Here is a 12,377-nt window from a genome sequence, read left to right as displayed (position 1 = left end):
TCTTTAACGTAACCCCATATTATAGGGTCCAAGTTCTTGACATTTAAAAAGGTATTGGTACTTGATAAATGTAGACCCTATAATGCAGTTTGGTACGTGTGACCCAATAGTTCTGATATATGCTGTAGACTTTTTTGATGGCCAAAGTTTACACAAGAGGGGGCTTATAACAAGAATGTCTAATGAACCTGATTCTATATGCCTGAACAGAGTTTTTAGGAAAATAGAGATCTCATGTTTTTACCCTGCTGACAGGATATCTGTATCTAAGATATGGTTATGTATTGTAGAAATGATAACTGGTGAAACACAGAGTGACCAAGGTGTTTTCAGCATCGGTGAGGACAACCTAAGATATGTATCAGCAACCTGCACAGAAAAGCCTGAGCTCTACACAGAGAAAGATATTCATGATTCTAGGACCACCAATAAATCACTCACTGAGGATCTTAGCAATGGTAATGTATTTAATACATTCGTATTAGTCACAATATTGTTTAACTATTAGGACATTATTTTCAGAAAAAATGTCCACATGTTGATGCACAGCAATAGCTTGGTCTTAAATGTAACTCCATATTATAGGGTCCATGTTCTTGAGATGTTAAAAATGTATTGGTAGTTAGTAAATGTAGACCCTATAATGTGGTTTGGCACGTGTGACCCAATAGTTCTGATATATGTTCTAGATTGTTTAGGTCACCTGAGTTTACTACCATAATGCTTGTATTAGATACATTTGTATGATTCACAATATAGTTGAACTATTAGGCCATTATTTTCAGAAATAAATGTCCAGATGTTGATATACAGCAATTGGTTTTGTCTTTAATGTAACCCCATATTATAGGGTCCATGTTCTTGACATGTTAGAAAAGTATTGATAGTTGATAAATGCAGGCCCTAAAATGTGGTTTAATGTATGTGACCCAATAGTTCAGGAACATGTTCCAGACTTCTTTTCCAAACTTTACACAAAAGGGGGCTTATTACAAGAATGTCTAATAAACCTGAACCTATTTGTGTAATCAGGGTGTGGAGGAAAATAGAGATCTTATTTTGTTTTACGCTGCTGACAGTATATCTGTATCTAAGATATGGTTATGTATTGTAGAAATGATAAGTGGTAAAACACAGGGTGACCAAGGTGTTTTCAGCATCGGTGAGGACAACCTACTATGTGTATCAGCAACCTGCACAGAAAAGCCTGAGCTCTACACAGAGAAAGATATTCATGATTCTAGGACCACCAATGAATCACTCACTGAGGATCTTAGCAATGGTAATGTATTTAATACATTCGTATTAGTCACAATATTGTTTAACTATTAGGACATTATTTTCAGAAAAAAATCTCCACATGTTGATGTACAGCAATTGCTTGGTCTTAAATGTAACTCCAAATTATAGGGTCCATGTTCTTGAGATGTTAAAAATGTATTGGTAGTTGGTAAATGTAGACCCTATAATGTGGTTTGGCACGTGTGACCCAATAGTTCAGATACATGTTCTAGACTCTTTAGGTCACCTGAGTTTACTACCATAATGCTTGTATTTGATACATTTGTATGATTCACAATATTGTTGAACTATTAGGCCATTATTTTCCGAAAAAAGCCCACATGTTGATATACAGCATTGGTTTTGTCTTTAACGTAACCCCATATTATAGGGTCCAGGTTCTTGACATTTAAAAAGGTATTGGTACTTGATAAATGTAGACCCTATAATGCAGTTTGGTACGTGTGACCCAATAGTTCTGATATATGCTGTAGACTTTTTTGATGGCCAAAGTTTACACAAGAGGGGGCTTATAACAAGAATGTCTAATGAACCTGATTCTATATGCCTGAACAGAGTTTTTAGGAAAATAGAGATCTCATGTTTTTACCCTGCTGACAGGATATCTGTATCTAAGATATGGTTATGTATTGTAGAAATGATAACTGGTGAAACACAGAGTGACCAAGGTGTTTTCAGCATCGGTGAGGACAACCTAAGATATGTATCAGCAACCTGCACAGAAAAGCCTGAGCTCTACACAGAGAAAGATATTCATGATTCTAGGACCACCAATAAATCACTCACTGAGGATCTTAGCAATGGTAATGCATTTAATACATTCGTATTAGTCACAATATTGTTTAACTATTAGGACATTATTTTCAGAAAAAATGTCCACATGTTGATGCACAGCAATAGCTTGGTCTTAAATGTAACTCCATATTATAGGGTCCATGTTCTTGAGATGTTAAAAATGTATTGGTAGTTAGTAAATGTAGACCCTATAATGTGGTTTGGCACGTGTGACCCAATAGTTCTGATATATGTTCTAGATTGTTTAGGTCACCTGAGTTTACTACCATAATGCTTGTATTAGATACATTTGCATGATTCACAATATTGTTGAACTATTAGGCCATTATTTTCAGAAATAAATGTCCAGATGTTGATATACAGCAATTGGTTTTGTCTTTAATGTAACCCCATATTATAGGGTCCATGTTCTTGACATGTTAGAAAAGTATTGATAGTTGATAAATGCAGGCCCTAAAATGTGGTTTAATGTATGTGACCCAATAGTTCAGGAACATGTTCCAGACTTCTTTTCCAAACTTTACACAAAAGGGGGCTTATTACAAGAATGTCTAATGAACCTGAACCTATTTGTGTAATCAGGGTGTGGAGGAAAATAGAGATCTTATTTTGTTTTACGCTGCTGACAGTATATCTGTATCTAAGATATGGTTATGTATTGTAGAAATGATAAGTGGTAAAACACAGGGTGACCAAGGTGTTTTCAGCATCGGTGAGGACAACCTACTATGTGTATCAGCAACCTGCACAGAAAAGCCTGAGCTCTACACAGAGAAATATATTCATGATTCTAGGACCACCAATGAATCACTCACTGAGGATCTTAGCAATGGTAATGTATTTAATACATTCGTATTAGTCACAATATTGTTTAACTATTAGGGCATTATTTTCAGAAAAAATGTCCACATGTTGATGTACAGCAATTGCTTGGTCTTAAATGTAACTCCAAATTATAGGGTCCATGTTCTTGAGATGTTAAAAATGTATTGGTAGTTGGTAAATGTAGACCCTATAATGTGGTTTGGCACGTGTGACCCAATAGTTCAGATACATGTTCTAGACTCTTTAGGTCACCTGAGTTTACTACCATAATGCTTGTATTTGATACATTTGTATGATTCACAATATTGTTGAACTATTAGGCCATTATTTTCCGAAAAAAGCCCACATGTTGATATACAGCATTGGTTTTGTCTTTAACGTAACCCCATATTATAGGGTCCAGGTTCTTGACATTTAAAAAGGTATTGGTACTTGATAAATGTAGACCCTATAATGCAGTTTGGTACGTGTGACCCAATAGTTCTGATATATGCTGTAGACTTTTTTGATGGCCAAAGTTTACACAAGAGGGGGCTTATAACAAGAATGTCTAATGAACCTGATTCTATATGCCTGAACAGAGTTTTTAGGAAAATAGAGATCTCATGTTTTTACCCTGCTGACAGGATATCTGTATCTAAGATATGGTTATGTATTGTAGAAATGATAACTGGTGAAACACAGAGTGACCAAGGTGTTTTCAGCATCGGTGAGGACAACCTAAGATATGTATCAGCAACCTGCACAGAAAAGCCTGAGCTCTACACAGAGAAAGATATTCATGATTCTAGGACCACCAATAAATCACTCACTGAGGATCTTAGCAATGGTAATGTATTTAATACATTCGTATTAGTCACAATATTGTTTAACTATTAGGACATTATTTTCAGAAAAAATGTCCACATGTTGATGCACAGCAATAGCTTGGTCTTAAATGTAACTCCATATTATAGGGTCCATGTTCTTGAGATGTTAAAAATGTATTGGTAGTTAGTAAATGTAGACCCTATAATGTGGTTTGGCACGTGTGACCCAATAGTTCTGATATATGTTCTAGATTGTTTAGGTCACCTGAGTTTACTACCATAATGCTTGTATTAGATACATTTGTATGATTCACAATATAGTTGAACTATTAGGCCATTATTTTCAGAAATAAATGTCCAGATGTTGATATACAGCAATTGGTTTTGTCTTTAATGTAACCCCATATTATAGGGTCCATGTTCTTGACATGTTAGAAAAGTATTGATAGTTGATAAATGCAGGCCCTAAAATGTGGTTTAATGTATGTGACCCAATAGTTCAGGAACATGTTCCAGACTTCTTTTCCAAACTTTACACAAAAGGGGGCTTATTACAAGAATGTCTAATGAACCTGAACCTATTTGTGTAATCAGGGTGTGGAGGAAAATAGAGATCTTATTTTGTTTTACGCTGCTGACAGTATATCTGTATCTAAGATATGGTTATGTATTGTAGAAATGATAAGTGGTAAAACACAGGGTGACCAAGGTGTTTTCAGCATCGGTGAGGACAACCTACTATGTGTATCAGCAACCTGCACAGAAAAGCCTGAGCTCTACACAGAGAAAGATATTCATGATTCTAGGACCACCAATGAATCACTCACTGAGGATCTTAGCAATGGTAATGTATTTAATACATTCGTATTAGTCACAATATTGTTTAACTATTAGGACCTTATTTTCAGAAAAAAATGTCCACATGTTGATGTACAGCAATTGCTTGGTCTTAAATGTAACTCCAAATTATAGGGTCCATGTTCTTGAGATGTTAAAAATGTATTGGTAGTTGGTAAATGTAGACCCTATAATGTGGTTTGGCACGTGTGACCCAATAGTTCAGATACATGTTCTAGACTCTTTAGGTCACCTGAGTTTACTACCATAATGCTTGTATTTGATACATTTGTATGATTCACAATATTGTTGAACTATTAGGCCATTATTTTCCGAAAAAAGCCCACATGTTGATATACAGCATTGGTTTTGTCTTTAACGTAACCCCATATTATAGGGTCCAGGTTCTTGACATTTAAAAAGGTATTGGTACTTGATAAATGTAGACCCTATAATGCAGTTTGGTACGTGTGACCCAATAGTTCTGATATATGCTGTAGACTTTTTTGATGGCCAAAGTTTACACAAGAGGGGGCTTATAACAAGAATGTCTAATGAACCTGATTCTATATGCCTGAACAGAGTTTTTAGGAAAATAGAGATCTCATGTTTTTACCCTGCTGACAGGATATCTGTATCTAAGATATGGTTATGTATTGTAGAAATGATAACTGGTGAAACACAGAGTGACCAAGGTGTTTTCAGCATCGGTGAGGACAACCTAAGATATGTATCAGCAACCTGCACAGAAAAGCCTGAGCTCTACACAGAGAAAGATATTCATGATTCTAGGACCACCAATAAATCACTCACTGAGGATCTTAGCAATGGTAATGCATTTAATACATTCGTATTAGTCACAATATTGTTTAACTATTAGGACATTATTTTCAGAAAAAATGTCCACATGTTGATGCACAGCAATAGCTTGGTCTTAAATGTAACTCCATATTATAGGGTCCATGTTCTTGAGATGTTAAAAATGTATTGGTAGTTAGTAAATGTAGACCCTATAATGTGGTTTGGCTTGTGTGACCCAATAGTTCTGATATATGTTCTAGATTGTTTAGGTCACCTGAGTTTACTACCATAATGCTTGTATTAGATACATTTGCATGATTCACAATATAGTTGAACTATTAGGCCATTATTTTCAGAAATAAATGTCCAGATGTTGATATACAGCAATTGGTTTTGTCTTTAATGTAACCCCATATTATAGGGTCCATGTTCTTGACATGTTAGAAAAGTATTGATAGTTGATAAATGCAGGCCCTAAAATGTGGTTTAATGTATGTGACCCAATAGTTCAGGAACATGTTCCAGACTTCTTTTCCAAACTTTACACAAAAGGGGGCTTATTACAAGAATGTCTAATGAACCTGAACCTATTTGTGTAATCAGGGTGTGGAGGAAAATAGAGATCTTATTTTGTTTTACGCTGCTGACAGTATATCTGTATCTAAGATATGGTTATGTATTGTAGAAATGATAAGTGGTAAAACACAGGGTGACCAAGGTGTTTTCAGCATCGGTGAGGACAACCTACTATGTGTATCAGCAACCTGCACAGAAAAGCCTGAGCTCTACACAGAGAAATATATTCATGATTCTAGGACCACCAATGAATCACTCACTGAGGATCTTAGCAATGGTAATGTATTTAATACATTCGTATTAGTCACAATATTGTTTAACTATTAGGGCATTATTTTCAGAAAAAATGTCCACATGTTGATGTACAGCAATTGCTTGGTCTTAAATGTAACTCCAAATTATAGGGTCCATGTTCTTGAGATGTTAAAAATGTATTGGTAGTTGGTAAATGTAGACCCTATAATGTGGTTTGGCACGTGTGACCCAATAGTTCAGATACATGTTCTAGACTCTTTAGGTCACCTGAGTTTACTACCATAATGCTTGTATTTGATACATTTGTATGATTCACAATATTGTTGAACTATTAGGCCATTATTTTCCGAAAAAAGCCCATATGTTGATATACAGCATTGGTTTTGTCTTTAACGTAACCCCATATTATAGGGTCCAGGTTCTTGACATTTAAAAAGGTATTGGTACTTGATAAATGTAGACCCTATAATGCAGTTTGGTACGTGTGACCCAATAGTTCTGATATATGCTGTAGACTTTTTTGATGGCCAAAGTTTACACAAGAGGGGGCTTATAACAAGAATATCTAATGAACCTGATTCTATATGCCTGAACAGAGTTTTTAGGAAAATAGAGATCTCATGTTTTTACCCTGCTGACAGGATATCTGTATCTAAGATATGGTTATGTATTGTAGAAATGATAACTGGTGAAACACAGAGTGACCAAGGTGTTTTCAGCATCGGTGAGGACAACCTAAGATATGTATCAGCAACCTGCACAGAAAAGCCTGAGCTCTACACAGAGAAAGATATTCATGATTCTAGGACCACCAATAAATCACTCACTGAGGATCTTAGCAATGGTAATGCATTTAATACATTCGTATTAGTCACAATATTGTTTAACTATTAGGACATTATTTTCAGAAAAAATGTCCACATGTTGATGCACAGCAATAGCTTGGTCTTAAATGTAACTCCATATTATAGGGTCCATGTTCTTGAGATGTTAAAAATGTATTGGTAGTTAGTAAATGTAGACCCTATAATGTGGTTTGGCTTGTGTGACCCAATAGTTCTGATATATGTTCTAGATTGTTTAGGTCACCTGAGTTTACTACCATAATGCTTGTATTAGATACATTTGCATGATTCACAATATAGTTGAACTATTAGGCCATTATTTTCAGAAATAAATGTCCAGATGTTGATATACAGCAATTGGTTTTGTCTTTAATGTAACCCCATATTATAGGGTCCATGTTCTTGACATGTTAGAAAAGTATGGATAGTTGATAAATGCAGGCCCTAAAATGTGGTTTAATGTATGTGACCCAATAGTTCAGGAACATGTTCCAGACTTCTTTTCCAAACTTTACACAAAAGGGGGCTTATTACAAGAATGTCTAATGAACCTGAACCTATTTGTGTAATCAGGGTGTGGAGGAAAATAGAGATCTTATTTTGTTTTACGCTGCTGACAGTATATCTGTATCTAAGATATGGTTATGTATTGTAGAAATGATAAGTGGTAAAACACAGGGTGACCAAGGTGTTTTCAGCATCGGTGAGGACAACCTACTATGTGTATCAGCAACCTGCACAGAAAAGCCTGAGCTCTACACAGAGAAATATATTCATGATTCTAGGACCACCAATGAATCACTCACTGAGGATCTTAGCAATGGTAATGTATTTAATACATTCGTATTAGTCACAATATTGTTTAACTATTAGGGCATTATTTTCAGAAAAAATGTCCACATGTTGATGTACAGCAATTGCTTGGTCTTAAATGTAACTCCAAATTATAGGGTCCATGTTCTTGAGATGTTAAAAATGTATTGGTAGTTGGTAAATGTAGACCCTATAATGTGGTTTGGCACGTGTGACCCAATAGTTCAGATACATGTTCTAGACTCTTTAGGTCACCTGAGTTTACTACCATAATGCTTGTATTTGATACATTTGTATGATTCACAATATTGTTGAACTATTAGGCCATTATTTTCCGAAAAAAGCCCACATGTTGATATACAGCATTGGTTTTGTCTTTAACGTAACCCCATATTATAGGGTCCAGGTTCTTGACATTTAAAAAGGTATTGGTACTTGATAAATGTAGACCCTATAATGCAGTTTGGTACGTGTGACCCAATAGTTCTGATATATGCTGTAGACTTTTTTGATGGCCAAAGTTTACACAAGAGGGGGCTTATAACAAGAATGTCTAATGAACCTGATTCTATATGCCTGAACAGAGTTTTTAGGAAAATAGAGATCTCATGTTTTTACCCTGCTGACAGGATATCTGTATCTAAGATATGGTTATGTATTGTAGAAATGATAACTGATGAAACACAGAGTGACCAAGGTGTTTTCAGCATCGGTGAGGACAACCTAAGATATGTATCAGCAACCTGCACAGAAAAGCCTGAGCTCTACACAGAGAAAGATATTCATGATTCTAGGACCACCAATGAATCACTCACTGAGGATCTTAGCAATGGTAATGTATTTGATACATTCGTTTTAGTCACAATATTGTTTAACTATCTGTGTTTTCTGAAACAAAATGTGCTATAGAATTGATGAAAATTTGCATAAAAATGAGAAAATTCGGAAATTGACATATTTTATGACCTTCTTGTGACCTTTGTGTACCCCATAGCTTAGAATTGATACTCATTTTTAAGAGGAATGACAGCAGCTTAGTAATGATGAACTATTGCATCAGTCCTGGAGACACCACAAAAGAGGTCCCAAAAAGGGGTCTTAGCATTTCTTTTGCTTTTCACCCCAGTGATGTTTTTCAATATTTTTCAGGGTTTTGTTTTGTCCTACAACAGTCACATATTTTTTTTTAGATATTGAGATGTATCCAAGTGATGATGATGATGATGATGATAAGTCATACGTTCCAGATTCCGAAGACTATGATTCTAGCTCTTCAGACTCTGTTCTGTACCCAGAGAATGAGGAATTTGTCAAATGTAAGCTCAAGTGTACATAATGATATTTAAGCATGATTGCTGTACAGTAACTAAGACTAGATTCAAATTGCAGCTTTTATCCATCCATGTTTTAAAAAATATTTCAGTTTTTGTATTTGTGGTGTGGTTAACAATCTTTTTCAAGAAATCAATGTATTTGATGTGTGTTTCTAGGTAAAAAGCCTTCATTAAGGAGTAAAAAGAAACTTAAACTAGAGGTGTCCAAGGGGAGGAGCCATTTTACAAATGGTTCCAAGTCAGTAGTTCATTCTAAGGAAAGTGTGCAGATAAATGAAGAATTGCCAAGTGAAGGTCAATCTAAGGACAGTGTTCAAATAAATGAAAAAGCATCAAGTGAAGGTACTGTCTTATCTTTCTATCTCAAATATTTCATATGCTAACCTAAGTATTGTGGATCAACACACATATGCTGCCATTATCATTTTTAAATGAATTTTATGATATCTGAATGTGGGAGTGGTGCAGCATGTGCAGGGTGGGAAAAGAAAACTTCAAAGACTACTCATCATCTTATGTGACAACTATGAAGTTCTAACCACTTGTCCCTTTAATTATACCCCCACTCCGAAGGAGAGGGGGGTATACTGTTTTACCCTTGTGTGTCTAGCTGTGTGTGTGTCTGTCCGTAACAAATTTTGGTCGCAGTTTTCTCAGCAACTACTCATTGCAGATGCCTGAAATTTTAGCACAATCTTTGTTTAGGCATGCCATATGGTGGGATTCATTTTTGTACTAATCTGATGTCAAGTTCCTGTTTATCCATGTGTCTGTCCGTACCATACATAACAAACTTTGGTCACAGTTTTCTCAGCAACTACTCATTGCAGATGTTTGAAATTTTAACACAATCTTTGTTTAGGCATGCCATATGGTGGGATTCATTTTTGTAAGAATCTGATGTAAACTTCTTGTTTATCCATGTGTCTGTCCGTACCATACATAACAAATTTTGGTCGTAGTTTTCTCAGCAACTACTCATTGCAGTTGCTTGAAATTTTAGCGCAATCTTGTTTAGGCATGCCATATAATGGGATTCATTTTGGAACAAATCCGATGTCAACTTCCTGTTTATCCCTGCATCTGTCTGTACCATAAATAACAAATTTTGGTCGCAGTTTTCTCAGCAACTACTCATTGCAGGTGCTTGAAATCTTAACACAATGTTTGTTTAGGCATGCCATATGTTGGGATTCATTTTTTACTAATCCAATGTCAATTTCCTGATTATCACTGTGTTTGTCCATAACTGAACTTGTGTATTCACATCAGAGCGGGGGTATTATTAGTGAGGATTGGCTCACAGACTTCTTGTTTAAATTGGTTGCCAGTTACAAAAAAAATAAGTAGACAGGAAAATAATAGTATTTCTAACAGTAAACTGAGTGAAAAATATTCTATTTACCATATAACAAAATATTTTATCTATTTGATAATAATATATATACTTCAACCTTGAGTGTGTCTATGACCTGAAAAAGGAAATATTTATTTCACACTAAAATCAAAATGAAATTCAATCAATGGATTAAACGGAAGTGACATCACATTTTGATAGTAAAAATGTTACGGGCTGTAGAAAACGATTGCTTTTTACTTTCAATGAAACACCATACACAGTGTATACATCGTAAAGGAAATCAACATCTGACCCAAAGATCATAAAGTGAGAACAGACTTTTAAAGTCATAATTTTGATTTTGAAGTCTTAAAATTTTGTCAAAATTATGTTTGATACCCAAGCTGTCCATTAGTGCAGTTTAATAACAACATAATTACAAGACAGGCTTAATGTACTTTAAATGAATAAATACAACAATTTATTAAACCTTCCCAAAATATAGTTAGAAGAGGGGTATAAAGAAATCACCTTGTCCCTATACAGGGTTCTAAGTGACCTAAAAAAATTAGGTGCCAGATGGCTCCTTATTAAAAAATTTAGTCGCCATTGCAGTTACCAGGCAAATTTTTCTGAGGCGCCAATTTAAAAACTTATATTAGTCAATATATGAAGACATGTCCATTGCTAACTTTTATACTTCTTTTCTGCTCTTTATAAAATAATGTTGAAAATGTTTATAGTTCAGCAATTTGATGATCACCAAGTCAATTTAAAAATGGTTGCCTATTAAAAATTTCAGGCATCATGGCGACTCAATTAGTCGCCAATTAGAGCCCTGCTTTGTCTGTCTGTTCAATCTTGTACAGCTATAACTTTTGATGGGGGAATCATTGGAAGCCCATTCTTAGTACAAAGATTGTTTATGACATGAGGGTGCCTCTTGATCTTGACCCAAGGTCATTCCTGCAAGTTTAAGGTCATTGGCAGAAAAAGTACATTTTTGCCTGGGCTTAATCATTTAAATGGAGAATCATTTGAATTTCATATTTGGTAAGAAAACTCTCTTACCTATGGGTGTGTCATAGCCTTGACCCAAAGTCATTCTGGCAAGTTCATCCCTATTTTTCTTGTATATCAGTTTGACTTGCTTGGTACTTTGCTTTAGAAGGTTTGAAATGTGTATATTGACAAGGCACAAGCATCACAGATCTTGTAATTGAAGTCAAAATATGTAGGCTGAAGATAAGTTTCCCACAGAAAATAGGTATAATAAGATTTACAATTGCTTTGTAGGAATTCATCTGCATCTCAAAGCATTGCCAAAGCCTGGGTGCAAGAAAAGATATGACAAGATTAACTTCTGTACTTTCTGTCATAAAGAAATACATTCTAAAATATCCAGACATTTGCTTACCCATAAGAATGAACTGAAAATAATGGAAATTCAGATGCTGCCAAAAAAGTCAGAGAAGAGAGGAATGCTGTTCCTGGAATTGATCAATGAGGGAAACTATAAACATAACATCGAAGTTTTGAAAAACGGTGGTCTGTTTATAACAGCAAGACGAGAAAGTCCAGATTCGTCAAATCATTCACCTGATGAATATCTCCCTTGTGAGTTTTGTAAGGGTTTCTTCCTGAAGAATTTATTGTGGCACCATGCAAAAAGTTGCAAATTAGCCTCAGTTAAAAACAAAGATGATGATGAGGATGAAAAGTTGGGAAAGTCTTTTGTTAGAAAAGGGAGAACATTACTATATGGTTCACTGTTTGATGAAAATGAAAGTAACATTATGCATTTGTTAGAGAGAATGAATGATGGAGAAGAAAAAGAAATCATAAA

General features: G+C 35.1%; 1 protein-coding gene across 1 annotated transcript; it reads left to right on the top strand.

Moving 5' to 3' along the window:
• Nucleotides 1–175: 175 nt before the first annotated feature.
• LOC133176226 (uncharacterized) lies at nucleotides 176–12,353 on the top strand. The gene is made up of 15 exons (XM_061311386.1): nucleotides 176–458; nucleotides 1,115–1,282; nucleotides 1,938–2,105; nucleotides 2,762–2,929; nucleotides 3,584–3,751; nucleotides 4,408–4,575; nucleotides 5,231–5,398; nucleotides 6,055–6,222; nucleotides 6,877–7,044; nucleotides 7,701–7,868; nucleotides 8,523–8,690; nucleotides 9,049–9,174; nucleotides 9,349–9,534; nucleotides 11,828–12,251; nucleotides 12,341–12,353. Exons 1-15 carry the CDS (start codon nucleotides 176–178, stop codon nucleotides 12,351–12,353), a joined length of 2,712 nt encoding a protein of 903 aa, XP_061167370.1.
• Nucleotides 12,354–12,377: the final 24 nt, after the last annotated feature.

The sequence above is a fragment of the Saccostrea echinata genome, unplaced genomic scaffold, assembly GCF_033153115.1.
Source record: "Saccostrea echinata isolate AGI-Se365-2 ecotype Australia unplaced genomic scaffold, CSIRO_AGI_Sech_v1 ptg000072l, whole genome shotgun sequence".
NCBI lineage: Eukaryota > Metazoa > Mollusca > Bivalvia > Ostreida > Ostreidae > Saccostrea > Saccostrea echinata.
This window is presented reverse-complemented; position numbering and strand designations above follow the sequence as displayed.